Below are 22,517 nucleotides of genomic sequence, written 5' to 3'. Positions count from 1 at the left end.
CAGTTTTATAGACACTGTATATAGACACCATTGTCACCTGCACTCATTACAATCTTTAGTTCAAGGATCTGTACCAACATATCATAGACACTATATACAGACATCTCTGCCATCCATTGTTCTGCTGTTGCCTGTGAATCCAGTTACAGTTTTGATTTACACAGGAATATTGTCTGCTGGTTATACACAACCTATTGGATCAGCTACTTTGCTTTACCATTCAATATTTCTTGCATGCAATTAAACACCTAAGTGCTAGCTGAAGATTATCCGGATTGCCACACAGCAACACAGGACTACTTACACCTCCCTCACCACTTCAGGGATTTGTTTTGCTGAAGCTTGTAGAGCTACAGTTCACCAAGAATTCTGTAAGAGTAGGTTGAATTGTAATACAGTTCCTGTTTTTAAAAAGTTGTATTTGTTTATCTATTGTTCTGCATCTATGTGTGAAGGAGCAGTAGAGAGGTGTCTGACACTCATAAGAGCTATTCCTCTGCTCTCCTGTAGCCTATTCACATAGGCATTATATGCATGTATTTGAGCATAGAGATTATAGTGTTCATTGTTGAATGTTTGAATCTTAGAGGGGATAGTTGTTTTGCTATCAATAACATTCTTTGGGAGATATTTTAAGGTGTAAACTTAAGTTGACTTCTTGATTGCTTTTTCCTATCATCTCATTGAGTAAACTATTTCTGATATAATCAATTCTGGTGTATTTCCTTCTTACTGCTGTTATCTAGTGGGAACAAAATGTTTAAACCCAAGGTGTAAGAGGTGTCAGAGGACTCACAGGGTCAGGGCAACCAGAGGGGTACTGATTTATCTTGCGACCTCCAAGAGGACAGCGCTACATTAGCTAACACTACCCAGGTTAAAAACAAAGATTTTAGCATACATTTGTAAATACATGTAAATACATGTGAAAGCCACTCTGCTGTGTCATGTCCGGTCACGTGATCCGGCTCCCCTCTGTCCACGAGCACTGGTTGCAGGAGAAAGGAGGGAGCACTGGCAACAGATGGGCCATAGTAAGCCTATGAGTAATGTCACCGTTCCCGGGCATTGACAGCCATTGTTGACCACTCTTTCCTCTGCCCTTCAGCCCCCTTTAGCTAACACAGGGGAGATCATGTGACCAGACCAGCCTAAAAATAGGTGAGTATACAGATCTTTATTAGTCAAAATAGGTTTTGGGGGGGGGGCGAGCATTTTTAAGAGTAGTTTGGTTTTGTCTGGAATTCTACTTTAATGCGGGCATTACAGTACATGGATCAAATTTCTTTCCTGCAACCACAGTGTTGACAGGGGAATCCCTCCCGCTGAGATATTGTATTCTCCGGGTGGGGGTGGGGGAGCCGCCACCAGCTGGGAGAAGGCAGTAAAGCTTTTAGAGCCGCTAGCGATAATCGCCTGTAAAATCCAGCAGGCGGGTTGTACCCAGGTTGATCAATTGCTAATTAGAACAGTCTATGGCCAGCCTAAATGTAAACTATATGAGTTTCCCAACTGTGGGACAGGGCTATTCCTACAGCAAGCCAGGAGACCAGATAACTCTGGGACTAGGGTGCTTGCTATCGCTATAAAGGCAGCATTCACTGTTAAATGAACAAAGTTCTTCAGTGACTACACCAGCTTCCAAAGACCACTATTTATAGTGCACATGAAGCCCCACCAACTTGCTTTCCATACAGTTCCTGAGAATTATAGCTGTATTCTTTTTGGATGGTACTGTCAACAAACTTCGATTATAAAAAATAATAATTACATACTTAATTTTTCATGCATGGAAAATCTGTCATGTACAATATAGGTGCAAGGTAGATCAACTTGTAGACATTGAACTTAAATACTTCACATTCCTGAATGCTTTACATGGCCAATTATTGCATGCTTCAAGTTCATGCTTGCTTAGGACATTTATTTCTTGCAATGTAAAATATCAGTTCAAATTACAAGATTTTATCAGCCAATCCGTTTTAAGGGAGGCACTCAAAAAAAAAAAAAAAAAAAAAAAAAAAAAAACGATGAATGTGATCAATACAGGTTTCCTGGTTTTAAAAACCTACAGCCATTGAGTGCATCAAGATATACTTTATGAATCTAAGTAACCATGAAAGGTCTTAGGACTCATTTACACCATGCCCATAGAGCTGCATTTTTCTGCACACCACCACACATGTATGGTGTGAACAGATCACAAAGAATTTTTTTTTTTTTATATATAAACATTTAATCCAACGTGCACACATTACACAATATTCACAACACATTCTCATCACTCTATTGCGATCCCAGTCTATTAAATTGTGACAAATTATGTGACTTATAAACATACTTTGCCAACTAAGCATTTATATAATTGTTTTAGGTAAAGGAAGATGAAGTAAACGTACTAATATTTTACATAATGAATAAGCTGGATTGCACCCAATGTTACATAAGTGACACAAGGATACCTCACTGTCACACCTGCGAGAATTGGCAATGTGGAAGTTGTGCAAGTCTTTTACCTGCATCATTTTTTTTCATCTTCCATCCTGCCTCTTCAGTGTCTCTGCTAAGATCACTTAATTTCCATACATTAGGCTTCATACTAGACAATAGTAACAGCTATAGCGACTGATTTTATAGATACTTAAAGAGGAGCTCCAGGCTCCCCCAATATATGAGAGGAGGTCACTGGTAACCAGGAGGAAGGAGTTGTTCTAGTTCCGTAATTTGAGCCAAATAGTTACCACAGGAAGGAGGAATCACAGGAGGATTTCCTAAGCTGTTAACATTAACTACAGGCTTTTATACAAAGCCCTTAGGCTACTTTCACACTGGGGCATTGGGGGAGTCGGCGGTAAAATGCCGCTATTTTTAGCGGCATTTTACCGTCATTTTTGCAGAGGTTTTCGACCACGAGCGGGGGGGGGCTTTTAACCCCTGCTAGCGGCTGAAAAAGGCTTAAAACCACCAGCAAAGCGAGGCGCATTGCTGGCGGTTCGGTGGTGCTGCTACACCCCTCCTACAGAGCTGCAAAATTGCTGCTTGCAGGACTTTTTTTGGCGTCCTGCCAGCGCACCGCTCCAGTGTGAAAGCACTCGGGCTTTCACACTGGAGTGAGAGGAGAGGCTCTTTACAGGAGCTATGCATAGTGCCTGTAAAGTGCCTCTGTGTGAAAGCAGCCTTAAGGTGAGGGCACATCTGGTGGAGGGGTACACTACGATTGTGTGCACACTGCATGAACGTACCAGCATCACTTTTATCCATGTCTTCATGATGGACTGTCAAGATTTTGATCCAATATATTAAGGATATTGTTCAGCACACGGAGCACTTGCGCTTTATTGTGGACATTAAAAATAATTAAATGTTGTGTGCACGTTTTTGGATTTGTTTCACAGGATATGTTTATTATTAATTCAATATATTTAATTAATATATTTATTAGTAGATTTGTATAATATATATTTTTTATAGTAATTTAATTCATTTATTCATTGTTTGGTCTTAGCGCCGCACATTTGTTATGTAACTAAATAAGGGAAACCAGCAGTGAAGCCTCGCAGCTTCACAACCACTTACCTGTTGCGCTGTGTGAATGGTCCTGCAGTCTTCTGGAACCTGTAATTTGTCAAAGAATGCTCTGAGGGAACCTGACAGGAAGTGGGAGTGGGTACCTCCCAAAATCCCCCCCAAAAAGTGCCAACTGTGGCAGTGGAGGGGGCTTGGATGCAAACAAGTGGAACTTGGGTGAAGTTCCACTTTAAGGAATCATGCAATGCATGGCATCTCTTGCGACCATTCCTACATTTAATATGCTCAACCAACGAGATTCTTAAGCATGCTGTAGTATCTCTAGCAAATAATGCTGCATCTGTTCCTTATTCATAAGATATGGAAACATTGATTTACTTGCACATGCAATAAAAAAATAAACTACAGAGAAAAAAAATCTGGAGTGACAGCTATCCTGGGCTTAGATCAGAGGAGATTAAAGGATTTTATTTATTACAGGTAATTATATAGAGCTGTCAATGTATGCAGCGCTTTACACATATATACAGTATCTCACAAAAGTGAGTACACCCCTCACATTTTTCTAAATATTTTATTATATCTTTTCATGTGACAACACTGAAGAAATGACACTTTGCTACAATGTAAATTAGTGAGTGTACAGCTTGTATAACAGTGTAAATGTGCTGCCCCTCCAAATAACAATACACAGCCATTAATGTCTAAACCGCTGGCAACAAAAGTGAGTACACCCCTAAGTGAAAATGTCCAAATTGGACCCAGTTAACCATTTTCCCTCCCCAGTGTCATGTGACTCATTAGTGTTACAAGGTCTCAGGTGTGAATGGAAAGCAGGTGTGTTAAATTTGGAGTTATTGCGCTCACTCTCTCATACTGGTCACTGGAAGTTCAACATGGCACCTCATGGCAAAGAACTCTCTGAGGATCTGAAAAAAAAATTGTTGCTCTACATAAAGATGGCCTAGGCTATAAGAAGATTGCCAGGACCCTCAAACTGAGCTGCAGCATGGTGGCCAAGACCATACAGCGGTTTAACAGCACTGGTTCCACTCAGACAAGGCTTCGCCATGGTCGACCAAAGAAGTTGAGTGCATGTGCTCAGCGTCATAGCCAGAGGTTGTCTTTGGGAAATAGACGTATGAGTGCTGCCAGCATTGCTGCAGAGGTTCAAGGGGTGGGGGAGTAAGCATGTCAGTGCTCAGACCATATGCATTAAATTGGTCTGCATGGCTGTCGAGAAGCCTCTTCTAAAGATGTCTAAAGACAAGAAAGCCTGCAAACAGTTTGCTGAAGACAAGCAGACTAAGGACATAAATTACTGGAACCATGTCCTGTGGTCTGATGAGACCAAGATAAACTTATTTGGTTTAGACGGTGTCAGCTTCTTTAGCAAGGCAGTGGTCGTCTTGGAGGTGTGTATGGGGTCGTTATGTTGCAATACTGTCCTGCGGCCCAGTCTCCGAAGGGAGGGGATCATGCTCTGCTTCAGTATGTCACAGTACATATTGGCATTCAAGGTTCCCTCAATGAACTGTAGCTCCCCAGTGCCGGCAGCACTTATGCAGGCCCAGACCATGACACTCTCACCACCATGCTTGATTGTAGGCAAGAAACACTTCACTTTCTTTTTATTCCTCTTCTAATTTGCTTCCATACATGCTTGACACCATCTGAACTAAATAAGTTTATTGTAGTCTCATCAGACTACAGGACATGGTTTCAGTCCTTAGTCAACTTGTCTTCAGCAAACTGTTTGCAGGCTTTCTTGTGCATCATCTTTAGAAGAGGCTTCCTACTGGGACGACAGCCATGCAGACCAATTTCATGCAGTGTGCGGCGTATGGTCTGAGCACTGACAGGCTGACCCCTCACCCCTTCAACCTCTGCAGCATACTGGCAGCAATCATATGTCTATTTCCCAAAGAAAACCTCTGTATATGACACTGAGCATGTGTACTCAACTTCTTTGGTCGATCATGGCGAGGCCTGTTCTGAGTGGAACCTGCCCTGTTAAACCGCTGCATGGTCTTGGCCACCGTGCTGCAGCTCAGTTTCAGGGTCTTTACAACCTTCTTATAGCCTAGGCCATCTTTATGTAGAGCAACAATTCTTTTTTTTCAGATCCTCAGAGAGTTCTTTGTCACGCGGTGCCATGTTGAATTTCCAGTGACCAGTATGAGAGAGTGAGAGATAACACCACATTTAACACACCTCCCCATTCAGACCTGAGACCTTATAACACTAACGAGTCACATGACACCGGGGAGGGAAAATGGCTAATTGGGCCCCATTTGGAAATTTTCACTTAGGGATGTACTCACTTTTGTTGCCAGTGGTTTAAACATTAATGGCTCTGTGTTGAGTTATTTTGAGAGGACAGCAAATTTACACTGTTATACAAGCTGTACACTCACTACTTTACATTGTAGCAAAGTGTAATTTCTTCAGTGTTGTCACATGAAAAGATGATATAAAATATTTACAAAAATGTGAGTGGTGTACTCCCTTTTGTGAGATACTGTGTATATATATATATATATATATATATATATATATATATATATATATATATATATATATATATATATATATACACACACACACATACACACACACACACACACACACATATATATACACACACACATATACACACACACACGTGTTTTTGAGCTTAAGGGCGCACACCCTAATGCAATAGGCTGCGCACACCTATGCCTGCCAGCATGTGTTTGGAGTGTGGGGGGAAACCCAAGTAATCGGAGGAAACCCACGCAGACACAGGGAGAACATACTAACTCCAGGCAGGCAGTGGGGATTTGAACCCACGACCCTAGTGCTTAGAGGCGGAAATGCCACTTAGCCATTGTGCTGCCCTACAGATACCTAAATCCATGAAAAAAATTAATTTTCTTCAGCTTGCCAGCCAGTCACATCTGTTTTCTTTTGTTTAGGCTAGTACAGAAAATACCTTATTATCTTTGCAGAAACGCAGTGTCCTTGCAACTTTTTGTGAAATATTAAACATTATCTATCTTTCAAGCCATCTTCGGTTAACTACCAGTTTCCCTGCCCCCATGTAATAGTGATGAAGAGAGGAGGATGGGTTTGTAGTTCAAATTAGAAAAGTAGCCCAAGGTGACAACACTGCTCCTTTTATCCTTTCATAGATACTGTGGAGTGAGTGAACAATGCCACCCTAGGACAGGAGGTGTGTTATGTGCAGGATTACTATGTATGTATGCTACAATTATATGTGTTTGTCATGAATTTGGAGCTTTTGTACTTATTTAACAGCACCTCTATTCTCCTGATGAAGCTAGATGCAAAGTACATAGAGCCCATGCCCATGATATACAGATATTTATGTACTAATGTATTGATAGTTACCTGGATATTGTAGGGGCTGGTCATTAGCAGTACTTAGAATGTATTAACATATCAAGTACTTGGATTCTAATTCTTGTTTTTATTTGTTTGTGCAAGAAATTTTTGTACCTGTAAGTGCAGTTTTTAAGCAGGATTTGTATTTGTAGTTTTGCTTGCACATTCAGAGATAGCACCTAGAAAATCCCATAATTTTTCTTTTTATTGTATAAATTCTAGTAGCCTAGGATGTGGTGCCAATTAGTATCAATTTAAACACCAAATTGGTATACATTCACAGGATTAAATAAATTTAGAATTTTTGTTTTTGTTTTTGGGTGTAGCTTTGCTTTAGATATCTTCACCAACACTTTAGGCATGTCAACATCAGGCATGTCAAACATGCAGCCCACTAAAAGTTTGCTTGCTGAAAAATCTACATATTTACATCAACTTTCTCTACATTTTCTAGCTTACTACATATTTTGTACAAGTAGGAGAGAGTTGTTGGTTCAAGTTATAGGCCTGTGTCTGCCTGGCACAATCTGAATGGGCATGAATAAAAAAAACAAAAAACTGACATCTGTCTTATTTGATCAGTGCCGACCAGCTCCATGTGAAAGAGCCCCTAAATTGATGTGTATAAACATTTATTGCATGGGATTGCACTATGTGTTTTGTAAAAGGAGAGTACTGCAAAAGTCTTTTTTTTCAAATGGCCATCCAGGCAGCTTTCTAGGGTTGCCACCTTTCTTAGATTCACCCAGACAGTCCGGGTTTTGAATCATGTGCCTAAGTTTCAGACTGCCTGAAACCTAGACACATTATTCAGTCAAGTCTGAATGGCTCCCCAAGTAATTGAGTACCACAACCAGGACCGCTGATAAGGCAATACAGTTTGCCCTCCTGTACCGGGCCCCATCAGTTCAAAAGGGGGGCCTGGGCAGTGGCACCACCGAGCAGAAGGGACTAACTTATTGCTTCTTTTGTGGTTCCCTCTGCAGCACTGCTGGCTTCTCCTCCTCTCCCTCTGGTTGCGCTGTAGGGCAGTCTATTCATGTATCTGTGTACTCCCCCCACAACGCTACCGGCTTCCCTCTTCTCCTCTTCCGCAGTCAACTGCTGCAGGCACACAGTTTCAGGATGGAGAGCGGGGGCTGCTAAATTTGTCCTATTCACCAGCCCTCCCTTTCCATGACGTCAGAATCAGCTGCTCCACCCGATGGGTTTCGCCATAGAAGGCATCAAGGCATGCCTCCGTTGACAGTTGATGCCTTCTATGGAGAAACGCATTGGGTGGAGCAGCTGATTCTGACGTCATCATGTTTTTTTGCATCCAGCTACTTGGTTTGATCCTGAGCTGTTATTTCAATAGTTTTATCCGTTTTTTGTTCCCGTTTTTATGATTTTTTTACGATTGCTAGCTTGCTGTGAATGCTTGCTGTGAAGTTTTATTGGAATTGCTGTTTTAGTGAAATAAACCCCCCTTTTTTGGAGTTTATCTGCACTATGAAGCCTTCCTTGTTTATCCCCTTTTGAGTGATATACCTCTGGGATCATCATTGCAAAAAGATCTGGATCAAGGGTGGTTGTATTTTTTCCAGAGTGTGGTTCTTAGAAGGAGAGAGGAGTTACCTTTAGTCATTGAGGCTGACTGAAAGTGCGTTCCCTGGATTGAAGGACAGGGGGAGGCTATCGATGCCAGCAGGCTCCCATGATCTCTATAACTTGAGGTCCAACTGATCTGGTAAGCGGCATTAATATCACAACTTCTGGCTGCAGGAACATCCTATTCCTACCTCTCCTGATTATTGAGAATTTCCATGCTCACATTGTCATCTATATGGACTTTTGTTTATAATATAGCACTATAGGTTGTTGAACATTTAGAATTTTCATACTCCCATCATCACTTACAATGGACTTTGTTTGCATCAGAGCACTATTGTTATAGGTCCTTTGCAACATTTTTTAAACATTTTTGAGAAACATTTTTGTGGCGCACATCACTGTTCACATGGGCGTTTTTGGGTAGCGTTTTATTAACCATTTTTCACTGGAATATATCACTGTTTTGTATACAGTTATATATTAATATATGCTATTTAAGTGTTTTATGTTCATATTTAGTTAAGCTCACTGTTTATGAATTAATTTGTGGTTGCGCGCTTGTCTTTTTTTTTTTTTTTAGAGTATATGGTTTCGAGCCTTTTTTGTATTTAGGCTTAAACAAGCAGCTGCACTTGATATCTTACATAGCGCAGAAATATTTTTCCTTTTAGCTAGAGTGTCTGTGACACTCTCTTACACTGCCCAGAGCCAGCACAGTCCCCCTCACCCCCCTCCTCTGCACAGACAGAAGAGGAGAGAGGGCACAATCTGCTCTTCCTCCCGCCCCTACCTATCTGTGCCTACCCACCCACAGTCCAATCTCCCATATGCTATGCCTCAGAAAAGGGATGTGTGGGTGGGAAATTTGAAGGCCAGCAGCTGGCAGATACATTGTGGATGAAAGGTTCTGATGCCTGAGCCTCCATCCTCAGGTGAGCGAGCTCACCATCCACCATCTCTAACTGAAGTCCCCCCCCCCCTCCTGGCCCCGAGAGTGAATACACAAAAGTCAGCCATACATGGATCAAAATTTGGCCAGTTTAGCAGGGACTGGGCGAGATTCGATCCATCTATGGACAGGCTGATGGACTTTGATACAACCAGCATGTCAGATTTTTTTACATGTGGTTACTGTCACCGGCTATAACCGCCAACAGTTATTATGTTCTCCCCACACACACCCCCCGCCAGCAGAACACAACAGTGGAACACAATACGCTGCAGGAGGCATCCCCCATCAACACTGACTGTGTTGATGGGGAAATTGAGTGACTTTCTTTTCTTCCACCCATGAGTTCATGATTCCACATCAGAATTCCCCTTTACACCACAGCACAGAGTCCACAGCATCATCGCCCCCCCCCCCACCGACATACAGTAAGTAATTGTTCATTTCATCTATATATCACCTCAGGGACAGCTGATATTTACCTATATCACTATACATTTAGGATTCTACCCAGTCGTAAATGGCATAAATTATATTAAAATGCTTTTACTTATTGTTTTTGATAATAGTGAGGACACACCCAATGTTAGACGGCATATTCTAAGTTCTCACACATCAAAGACTTAATTACTAGGGATAGGTGAATAAATGCTTACACAGGAGACATCACTGGTGGAATGATTTAGTAACTGACAAATGTATACATTTACATAAAACAGAGAGTCACTTCCTGTACATTTTCAATTTAACTACTACACGTTCTTTATAAACAGAAGAGTAATTGCCCAATGCGGTCCCAACCCACAGACAAGTCAATTTACCTTGTGTTCAATAGCTTAAGTTCAAGCCAACATAATGCAATTGTGTGTACTAAAAAACATGTAGTGCATCGCTGAAAAAAATGTGCAGTCTATTCTTGACGTGATTGCGTGTGGACTTGGAGCGCCGCTCAAAGCTGGAGGATAACAGGTGTCCCTACCAGTATTCAGAAAGTGGAAGTAGGTATCAGACAATAATTCAGAAGCATGGACAAATGTAGGGTAAGATACCGCTCAAAACTGACCCAAGTGCTTCAGATGTGGCTATGACTGTGTATGGCCTCAGCCGGCCACCCTCCCTGGCATGTTTCCCGCTGTCTACCGCGGCTTGGTCACAGAGATCTTTCTTTTTCTTTTTTTTTTTTTTGCAAGGTCCGCTTTAAAGCAGGGGTCTCCAAACTTTCTAAGGAAAGGGCCAGTTTACTTTCCTTCAGTCTTTGGGTAGGCCGGACTATGCCCAGTGGGAGTAAACCAAGCCCGATGTTTAGTATTAGGGGGAGCAATAGTTGGTGTCAGTGGGAGAATTAGTGCCTCATTTTTGTTTTCATTAGAAGGAATTATGTCCCACTGTAGGTGTCAGTTGAAGGAATAGTGCTCCATTGTTGGTGTCAGTGGCAGGAATAGTGCCTAAAGGGCCACATAAAAGCAAGGAAAGGGCTGCACCCGGCCCCAGGGCCAGTTTGGATACCACTACTTTAACCGCTTGCCGACCAGCCGCCGTCATTTTACTGCGGCAGGTCGGCACGATCCCGTGAGTCGTCGCAGCTATACGTTGGCTCGCGGGATCAGGATAGCAGGCGCCGCTGAAGAGCGGGGATGCTGATGCTCATGGCCAGCCACGAGCGATCGCGGGCACGAGAGGCAGAACACACACAGGGAACACAGTTAACCCCTTGATCGCCCCCTAGTGTTAACCCCTTCCCTGCCAGTGACATTTTTACAGTAATCAGGGCATTTTTATAGCACTGATCACTATATCACCTCTGGAAGGTGGATAGGACCGTATGTAAGACAGACAATAGGACCCCTCCCCCACCCCTTATATAATTATTAGTGATTATGCTTGTGGTATTCTTGAAGAATCTGATACAGGGAATGTACTAAATGATTGTCACGTTTGCTGCTAATGAACTACTCCTGCAACGTTATGTAAGCACGAATCTGATTACTGTCTGTATGTATCTGTAACCTGGTATAAGAAGTTTGTTTTGTGAAACTTTAAATAAACCGTATGTTAAAAAAAAAGGAACCACCAATTCTCACATAAGTATATATTGCAATTCTGGGTGTCAGATCTCAACCTTGAGTGGATTCCTATATATAGATGGTGAAACAGGTGGTGAACAGCACATCGGTAGACTCCAAGTGCAATGCAATCAGACCACCCCAATGGTCATGTATAGAAAAAATTTTCAAAAGGATTGATGCACAGACATTTATTGAAATAAGGACATACAAAAATATTTCAAAAACTATTCCAGAGTACAGTCACGGTTTCGGGCTACAGCGATACGCTCTTCTTCAGACTGGAACACAGTGGCGGCTGGTGGTCAAAATTTTTGGGGGGCACAAAAACTGAAAGGGGCCGGTTCCAGAGTGGAGAGGGAAGAGGACCGACTTTCCCCAGTTTATACACTCACTGTGCCCATCAAACGCAGCCACTGTGCCCATCAATCGAAGCCACTGTGCCCATCAAACGCAGCCACTGTGCCCAAACGCAGCCACTGCGCCCATCAAATGCTGCCACTGTGCCCCATCAAATGCAATGCATGAATCTATCCATTATACACAGAGGGAGAGAGAGGGGCGCCGCCACTGCTGGAACACATCACAATGTGTATAATGGAGTGAGTGGGAATTTGTATCCAGCCTCTAACCACTTCATTGTGCTACTCTGATTGAAGAGATCTTTGACAGATGTGTTTTTGAGAATTACCTTGTTGATGCAATTGATTCCAATTATGATGTATAAAAGAGGTGATTATGATGTTCATTTGTGATGTGTTCCAGTCTGAAGAAGGGCGTTATCGATATAGTCCGAAACCGTAACTGTATTATGGCATACCTTAGAACTATTTTTGTATTTCCTTATTTCAATAAATGTTTGTGCAGCAATCCTTTTGAATATTTTTTCTATATATGACCATTGGGATGGTCTGATTGCATTGCACTTGGAGTCTACCGATGTGCTGTTCACGACTTGTTTTTTGGTTATATACAGTTGTAAGTTTACATACCCTGGCAGAATTTATGATTTTTTGGTAATTTTTCAGAAAATATGAATGATAACACAAACTTTTTTCATTAATGGTCAGTGTTTGGCTGAAGCCATTTATTATCAATCAACCATGTTTACTCTTTTTAAATCATAAATCACAACAGAAACTACCCAAATAAAATGACCCTGATCAAAAGTTTACATACCCTGCTGATTTTGGCCTAATAACATGCACACAAGTTGACACAAATGGATTTTAATGGCTATTAAAGGTAACCATCCTCACCTGTGATCTGTTGGCTTGCAATTAGTGTGTGTATAAAAGGTCAACGAGTTTCTGGACTCCTGACAGACTCTTGCATCTTTCATCCAGTGCTGCACTGACATTTCTGGATTGAGTCATGGGGAAAGCAAAAGAATTGTCAAAGCATCTGTGGGAAAAGGTAGTGGAACTGTATAAAAACAGGAAAAGGGATATAAAAAGATATCCAAGGAATTGAGAATGCCAATCAGCAATGTTCAAACTCTAATCAAGAAGTGGAAAATGAGCGATTCTGTTGAAACCAAACCACGGTTAGGTAGACCAACTAAAATTTCAGCCACAACTGCCAGGAAAATTGTTCGGGATGCAAAAGAAAAACCCACAAATAACTTCAGGTGAAATACAGGACTCTCTGAAAACATACGGTATGGCTGTTACAATAAGGAGGCACTTGAAGAAAGATGGGCTGCATGGTTGAGTCACCAGAAGAAAGCCATTACTGTGCAAATGCCACAAAGTATCCCACTTATAATACGCCAAACAGCACAGAGACAAGCCTCAAACCTTCTGGCACAAAGTCATTTGGAGTGATGAGACCAAAATTTAGCTTTTTGGCCTGTTAGCTGTTTAGCTGTTTTGAGGATGTGTGAGCTACAAAGGCACAGGAAATTTGGTCAAAATTGATGGCAAGATGAATGCAGTATGTTATCAATACTGGAGGAACATTTGCATTCATCAGCCAAGAAGCTGCGCATGGGACGTACTTGAACATTCCAACACGACAATGATCCAAAACACAAGGCCAAGTCAACCTGTCATTGGCTACAGCAGAATAAAGTGAAGGTTCTGGAGTGGCCATCTCATCTCCTGACATCATTATCATTGAGCCACTCTGGGGAGATCTCAAATGTGCAGTTCATGCAAGACAGCCCAATAATTTATTGGAACTGGAGGTTTTTTGCCAAGAGGAATGGGCAGCTTTACCATTTGAGACGATAGAGAGCCTCATCCACAAATGCCACAAAAGACTTCAAGCTGTCATTTATGTTAAAGGGGGCAATACACGGTATTAAGAACTGGGGTATGTAAACTTTTGATCAGGGTCATTTGGGTAGTTTTTGTTGCCATTATGGATTTAAAAAGAGTAAACACAGTTGACTGATAATAAATGGCTTCAGCCAAACACTAACCATGAGTGAAAGAAAAGTTTTTGTGTTATCATTCATATTGAAAAATGGCCAAGAAATCATAAATTCTGCCAGGGTATGTAAACTTATGAGCACAACTGTATACCCATGTGAACTTGCACCAGTCTCAGCTGGAATCAATTTGAAATGCCAACGAGTGGATCATTTTCCTACACACCACAGGATGAATCCTGGATATTCACTGACTCAGTCGGTTTGAGGGACTTTCTCATACAATCCTCAACACTCAACTCCTACGCAAGTTGGAGAAATTATTACAAAGGTCAGTGACCATGGAATTACATGAAGTGACTTTAGCAGAGTATTACAACCTGCAGATGATTCCAAGGGGACTAAGGGTCTGTCTGATTCCAACTTTATTTACACAGAATGATGATTTTAAGACCAAGTTTGCACAGATAATCAATAAATGTTCCTTTGATTTAATTACTTTAATGGTGCAGTTCCTACAACAAGAAAGGAGCTCCTTATTACAGCAAATGTCGGATTTGGAGACACAATTAACTGAATTAATGAAACAAGAGGAACTAACAAAGATAAATAAATCTAATAAAGAAAAGATGGTGACATTTCATAAAAACATAGAACTACGGAAACAATCAAAATTGGAGAATCATCGCGTGGACTATGTAATAAGGATAAAAGAAAGAAGAAGTAATGCGCAAAACCAAACTCACTCAAAAATAAAACCAAGGGTAAGAGAAGCTGCCAACATATAAAAGTGTTCCCACACAGAAATAAGAATGAATAAAAGAGTATGTGGCGCTATCAATACTAAATACAAAAAATGAACAATAATGGATGTGATAAATACACTAAACAAAAATCACTTCCAGAACTGCGCTGCAGCTAATGTGCTAAAAAATCGAGTGCAAACAATCTTCAGCGTAATAAATGGTAATAAACAATCATGGTAAAAAAGTGCAAAAAAGCAATAAAGTGCAAATGTACTTAAAAAGTGCAGATAGTGCAAACAAAAGTCCAACAAAGTCCAATATTCTCATAAAGTGCAAACAGAGTAATAAAGTGCAAAAAAATTGTCCAAAAGTGATGAAAGTGCAATCAGAGTTTGATGAAAAGGGAACAAATCTTCATATGACAGTTCAAATAAACAAAGAAAAGTGCACGTGCAATGTGATCGAACGATATCCACTTCATCCAATTACTATCACCATCCGTGGTGCGCCACTCATTTCCCCCAGCCTCTCACCTTATACAGAGACCCCTACAGGTCAAGTCAAGCCTTGGTATGCATAAAACCAGGATCTTCAGCAAATTGATTGACTCCCCCAGCTATCGACAGTAATACCGATATCGGTGGGGACATCAGGCTCCGGTGTAGTGGGGTCATGCAATAAAGAGGGGGGCTCCATAGTGCAGTATTTCAATCACATTTATTAAAGCAAAAAAGTAGTAACTTACAGTTAAAATTCCTAGATACAGCAGTGTAAGGTACTTGGCTGCAACCGGAAGTGACGACACCTGGCTACTCCCTTAAGACCCCTGGGCTGAGCACTGTAGAGCGGGGTGACGTAAAGACAGAGGGTTGCTCGTTTTCAGGGAGGTCTAATACCCAAGGAATTGGCGTGTGTTGCTGCTATATACGGATAAGGAGCCATACCTAAGGCTTCGGATAGCGCTATTACTTAAAACTCACAAACCTTGTTTGGCAAAACATGTATGACTCCTTGTGATCACCAGGCAAATTAAATAGGCAAGTCCCCTTTTTTCTGATATTATCGTATACTATTGGAGCTCTTGGTGGGCATCTATCGACACCTCCGCTGGCAGTGCTTCATCCATTTTTCCAAGTTATATGGTGGAACATTTTACATGCAAGACAAAATTATGACTGCATATACACATATTAAATACCCCTGACGGAGGTGCTTGAACCAGAAATGCGTTGGGTACCGGAGACCACTGTATACCGGAGAGCAACAACAATCTTTTTGTCACGCAAACCATGTAACCTGTGGTGTTTTTTGTCTTTTCTTTGTATATTTGTGTAGTATTTTTTCTATGTCCTTTTAACCATAAGTCATTTTATGATCTAATGATTTTATGTATACCTAATAAATTATTTCTTCTAGTTCATACATGTGTGGTTGTTGCCTACAAAGTTCCAACGAAGGGGGGGGGGGGGGTTTTCTTGATAGAACATATATTTAATTATTTTCAGTGGAACTTTAGTCAGAAAATGAAGTCCTGCTAGATTACTTCAGGCTGGCTCCTTTTGCAGGTATAGCTATGTAAAACATTAAAAATAAGTGCCTATAGTGTTTAAAATGCAGTAATACACTGTCTCACCCTGCTCTGTACATGCTCAGTAGCTTTTCATTTTTATGCATTTTAGGCACTGCAGAGTTTGTGGAGGCCGATCTGCTGACAGCCAGCCTTAAAGCAGAATTAAACCCTCCTATCCTTTACAGCCAAGGAATCTGCTTCTGTTTGATCTGCAACTGCCATGGTGCTGCACATGTGATCAGTTACGAAAGCAGCCAGTTGATGGTTTGACAGTTTGGTTGAGGACACAAGCAAATGTGACAGTTAGCAATCCTGGCTTTTTTTAGGAATATAAGGCCCCTTTCACACGGGCGTTCCAGTTGTCTGTTTTTCATCCATCTGTTGATGGATGAAAAATGAACATCTATGCATCCCTATGGAAAAACGGATGTAAACGGATTATCTATTTACATCCATTTACATCCGCTTCTTTCAACATCTTTTTTTTTTTTTTTTTTTTTTTTTTTGGGAACGGATCAAAGCCCTATGTAAACTAACAAAACAGTCCATTTTGCATTGGTAGTGGATGTAAAAAAAACTGATAAGAACCTGATAAGAAGTCGATAAGAAAATTATGTAAACTGATTTGTTTTTTCTTTGAAAAAAACAAGACTAAACTGATTAAACAAACGGAATGTTCGCGTGAAAGGACCCTGTTTTTTGAAACTGTTAAAATCGATGGGTTTAGTTCCGTTTTATATGTATAGCTAAATAACTCCCGTGCTGTCAAAAAAGAACTAGGGTACACTGCAGCAAACACCTGGTAAACCGATCCTAGGCAGAAAATGGGTGAATATATAAATTATAGTGTTGCGCTATGTAAGTGCAAATGTGTGCCAGAGAACTAATTAAAATAATAAGTGAAAATTAACATAGGCAAAACTTGCTCAGAACAAACGATTAAATAAAGTGATTGTAATAATGACGCGTATCATCACATCACGTGACTTCATCCCCTGATGAAGTCACGTGATGTGACGATACACGTCAGGATTGGAGCAATAGGTATTACCAGGAACTGACAGAAACATACGAGCTTGGCCCTTGTGGCTTGCTATTTTTTTCATTTTACCCTGTTTATTACAACTAGGCTATGGGCATCTTTTTGTTATATGTTTAAACTCGACACACCAAGATCACTAGTGACGGGATCTGAATATCATACACCACCAGGATTGTTGCCATTTGTTACTTTTAAAAAAGTGAGTTTATCTTTGTTTGTCGCAACAAATCCTCCTATATGAGATCACGCTATGGGCTGTTTTCTCTCTTACATCTAAACCCCGCATATTGAGACCACGATCGAAAGAAGGTTCATTCATTTGACCAAGAGGGAACATTTGAAGACTGCTACCTGTGATTTAATTCATGCTGTATACCTTAAGACAGTAAGGTGAGGTGCTTACACACACACACAGAGGTGCCACTAATTGAAGATTGGACAGGCACTGGTTGTTTGGCTGTATCATGGTGGAGGGATTTATTATCTGTGTGGAAAATCATTTAGACTGTCATAATATAATATTGTTTGGATCACATCATTCAATCGTTGGACTATTATCATTTATGTCGATTGCAGCCTTTTCACTGTCTATTTGGTTGTGCACACCGGACTTTCATCACTTTGTTTCACCTGTTTTATATTGGCTCGATTTATAGTATATGTTTTATAATCAGTCATTATTTCAATCACTTTATTCAATTGTTTGTTCTGAGCAAGTTTTGCCTATGTTAGTCCAGTTTTATTATTTACTGCTGCTCAGTGGCTCTGGGCTTCAGCAAAATGGCAACCTCCAGCAAGAGGAAACTGGAGCAATGCTGAAGGCAATTTACAGCACACATTAATTTTGGTTGCACAATTATTAATGTGGAATGTATGTTCTATGCTAAAGAACATTATTTCTTATTAAGTTGTTATGAGTAAAGTTCCACATTAATAATAAGTGCCTAGACTGTTTAAAAAACACTCATACATTGTCTCACCCTGCTCTGCACATGCTCAGTTGCTCTCCATTTTTAGGCACTGCTGAATTTGTAGAGGCAAATCTGCTGGCAGCCTTAAAGTGGAATTAAACCCTCCTATCCTTTACAGCCAAGGAAGTTTGATCTGCAACTACCATGGAGCTGCACATGTGATCAGTTATGACTCCAGCCATTTAAAGGTTTGACAGTTTGGTTGAGGACAAAAGCAAATGTGACAGTTAGGCTCGGTTCACACTGGGGCGACTTGTCAGGCGACCTAGTCGCCTGACAAGTCGCCTCCCGTTCTGTGCTATGGAACCGTTCTAATCGGAGCGACGCAAGTCGCTCCGACTTAGAAAAAGGTTCCTGTATTACTTTGGGGGCGACTTGGGGCGACTTGCATAGACTTCTATGCAGAAGTCGTCTCGCAAGTCGCCCCGGCAGTCGTTTGCAGGTCGCCTCGCTGAGGCGACCTGCAAGTCGTGCCGCCCATGTGTGAACCGAGCCTTAGCCATCCCGGCATTCCAGGAATGTAACTTTTTTTATGAAACTGTTAAATCGATGGGTTTAGTTCCACTTTATGATTGGCTGCTGTTCAAAAGCTCTGGGATTCAGCAAAATGGCAGCCTCCAGCAAGAAAAAACAGGAGCAATGCTGGAGACAATTTACAGCACACACTAATTTTGGTAAAGAACAATATTTTGTATCAAGTTGTTATGGGGAAAATTCCACTTTAAATTAAGAACAGTTTTAAAAAATATGTGATTGCAGGGACTAAAATAAAATGATTAACTAGAATAGCTACCAAATAAGGAAATCTGGATCTCAGTTTCGTTATTTTAATACATAATTTTATTTAATGTTTGCATCTTAAAAGGGGCACTGTCACTTTACTCATTCAGGGCAAAGTGACAGCGTCTATGTAAAGCCTGTAGTGATCACGTTAAACTCACCTCTCCAGCTGTTCTCCACCACTCCTATTTTTGTTGCAGAGCCACCAGGTGGTGTCGGTGCTCAGAGAAAGCGGTCACTTATCCATTATGTGACAGTGATTGTGTTGAGCGTTTGGTCACTAGGCCCAAACACTGCAACATGGGAGGAGGTCCTATGCCCCACCATACCTGGAAGCTACAGAAGAAGGAACTTAGAGGTGAGTATTAAGTGGTTGGGAGGTGGGCTTTACACAATGGACAAGGCAGTAGTGTCTCTCTAAACAAAATATAACATAGTTACATAGATACATAGTAGGTAAGGCTGAAAAAAAAAACAATAGTCCTTCCAGTTCAACCTGTGTAGGTGTATGTGTGTCAGTGTCTATAATGATTTCCCATATCTCTGTATGTTTTGTTTTTTAAGATATATATATATCCAAGAGTCTTTAAATAATATCCATACTCCCTGCAGCCACCACCAATTGTGGGAGTGTGTTCCACATCCTTATTGCCCTGACAGTGAAGAATCCCCTGCGCAATTTAAGGTTAAACCACGTCTCCTCCAGTCTCAATGTGTGGCCCTGTGTCCTCCTACACTCCCTGAGACTGAATAGTTTTTTCCTATGCTGGGATCGCCATTGAGGTATTTGTAGATTGCTATCATGTCCCCCTCAAGCGTCGCATCTCCAGCGAGAATAAATTTAATGTTTGCAGCCAGTCCTCCTAATACCCAAATTACAAACTTTTTGTTCTTGACAACATTGTGAAATCTTGGTTTGTTTATATTGCAACTTACCTGGAAGATCTTACATATGAACAGAGATTTAAACCCAGTTGCGCATACAATATGGGCCTGCTGGTTCGCCTTTACTTTCTCCTCTACGTATGCTGAAATCACTTCTCAACCCACTGGACTATGATCACTGCGCATAGAGTTTTTTTATTGTTGCTTATAACTAATGCAGGAGCCTTCCACTTCCACCCCATTCCCCTTTTCCCCATCCCCTGTCTTTTCTGACCTTTTCTTCTTTCTTTCTCTTCTTTCTCTTTCATCTATCTCCTACGGAGGAGACATGTTCTTATATCTGTAATTATTGATGCCTTTAACACATACTGACTGGTCAATAACTTACAGAATTGTCAAGAATTATTTTGACATCTGTAACTTCTGCCTGTGTTATTCGAAACGGTTGTATATATAACACTTTATGTTGTCCCATGCTTTGTCTGTTAATATTCTTTTTTTTTTCAATAAAAACTTATTGAATATATTGCAACTTACCAATCCTTAGATGTGGCAGCTGCATTAGTTTTATTCTTTCGGTTAGTTTTTTTAAGTTATTTCACCTGGTGATCCAGCCAGTAACACACTTCCTGTCTTAGGGTGTCTCCACTCTGGATGAAGGAGCAACAGAGACAGCTCTGTGCAGCAGCTTTGTCACAGGAGTGTAGTGTTAATCTAGCAGATTTGGATGGACTTGACTAACAAATTGAAGCTATACTCCAGCTAACACGTTATTAGCAGTTACAGCAAACCATTTTTTTCTTTTTGGGATAAAGATTTTACATAAATTATTAATTCTTCTTCTTCAAAGAGCATTTGACTGGTGGTGAGGATGTATCACCTCCTCACTGCCTGCTGTAACCCCTTGAATCCCACACTAGCTTGCCACAACTGCGTGCATTACACATGGTTGCACGACGCTTCTGCTTGGGGCAGAGTGGCCCCATGAACTTGAAATAGGTCGCAATCAGCAGGCACTATGCCACCAAAAGTAAAAAGGGGAATAATTCCTGCTGTGGCATGTGTACACCCCTGGTTGCTGCCTCTATAGCTAAACGGCAAGCTATTGAGTGGGAAGGGGCTCAACTCCAGGGTTTAACTGCCCCCCCCCCCCCCCCAATCACTAGTGTTAAGGAGCCCTAACTGCTACTTTATCTGGACAAGACAGATGTACAGGCTGGATCGCCAGGTAAAAATAAAGGTAAAAAGCCTAAAAAAATAATAAATTATAAATAAAAACTAATGCAGGCATCACATCTAAAAATTGTGTTTAATACTGCTTTAAGAATAGTAAAATAAATGCAAAAAGCTAAAAACAAAAGTAACAATTAGGCTAAAATGTACTGAATAAAGCATTGAGTCATGTTTTATCCTACCTTATCCTGATCTTCCTGAACAGCAACACGGGAGTCTTTCTCACTGGAAATGGTGGTCTCTTTATCCTCCACAAAAATTAAAGCCAATGAACGTGGCTTATAATCTTGATCAACCTCAGATGTGTCAAATGATCTGCAACATAAAATAGCAGTTAGCAGTTGTACTTTTAAAAACTTTAGCTCCCCTTGTGCTACGTCTGCCTTTCACTTTAAAGCTAAACTCCAGCCAAGAACAGCTGGATACACAAATCAAATACATATATGATAGCTATTTTACCTGCCAAATAATTTGTGTTTCTGTCTTTCCAATCTGAGATTTACACAGCTCTGCCACACAGCAAACAACAGTCTACCAGAAAAGGGGACTTGAACTTTCTCTGCTGCAGTTTTTCTTTCACTCACAGGTCCCCTTGTAATGCCACCAATCGAATGGATCATGAAAGGTGAAGCAGCACACTGATGGGCATATCTCTCTATCAATCTGCTGTCTTCTCCTATCAGCATGCAGTAGAGAAGACTGCAAGAGGCCAATTCCAAGGTAAATTTGGAGACTTACATAGCTTGCATTTAAGGACATATTATATCATAACAAATGATTACAAAACTGTATTATTTTATGACTTTTAAATATTTGCTTTCCCGATGAGGAAAAAAAAACTTAACTTTTGGATGCCCCTACACTATACAATCTGATTGTTTAATCCCCGTACAATCTCTTTTAGATATACCAAAACTTTGGAATAGTAACGCAATTTATATAAATAGTATCAAATGAGGCAGGCTTCTGCACATTATAGTTGATGGTGGATCAAAAGGCAATTGTACAATCAGATAGTATAATGCAGGGGTGTCAAACTCAAATTTATCATGGTCCGCATCAGCATTATGGTTGCCCTTAAAGGGCCAGTTATATCAGTAAGGCAATGCATGCAGTGTTCAGGAGTACGCTACATACAAAGTACAGAGCCCAGAAGCAGGCTACATACAGAGTGCAGAGTTCAGGAGTGCACTATGTACAAACTGCAGAGTTCAGGAGGGCATTACGTGCAGAGTTCAGAAGTGCATTATGTACAGAGTGCAGAGTTCAGGAGTGCACTATGTACAAACTGCAGAGTTCAGGAGGGCATTACGTACAGAGTGCAGAGTTCAGAAGTGCATTATGTACAGAGTGCAGAGTTCAGAAGTGCATTATATACAGAGTGCAGAGTTCAGGA

The 22,517-nt window shown here is 40.9% G+C and overlaps 1 protein-coding gene across 1 annotated transcript in view; it reads right to left on the bottom strand.

The window, feature by feature from the left end:
• The window catches only part of CRYBG1 (crystallin beta-gamma domain containing 1), a 343,574-nt gene that overhangs the window by 193,929 nt on the left and 127,128 nt on the right, over positions 1-22,517 (bottom strand). The window contains exon 2 of the mRNA XM_073627016.1: positions 21,304-21,436. Coding sequence (XP_073483117.1) covers positions 21,304-21,436 — 133 coding nt within the window. The remainder of the gene's footprint in view (positions 1-21,303; positions 21,437-22,517) is intronic.

Source organism: Aquarana catesbeiana, linkage group LG04 (assembly GCF_042186555.1).
Source record: "Aquarana catesbeiana isolate 2022-GZ linkage group LG04, ASM4218655v1, whole genome shotgun sequence".
NCBI classification, from domain to species: Eukaryota; Metazoa; Chordata; class Amphibia; order Anura; family Ranidae; genus Aquarana; species Aquarana catesbeiana.
This window is presented reverse-complemented; position numbering and strand designations above follow the sequence as displayed.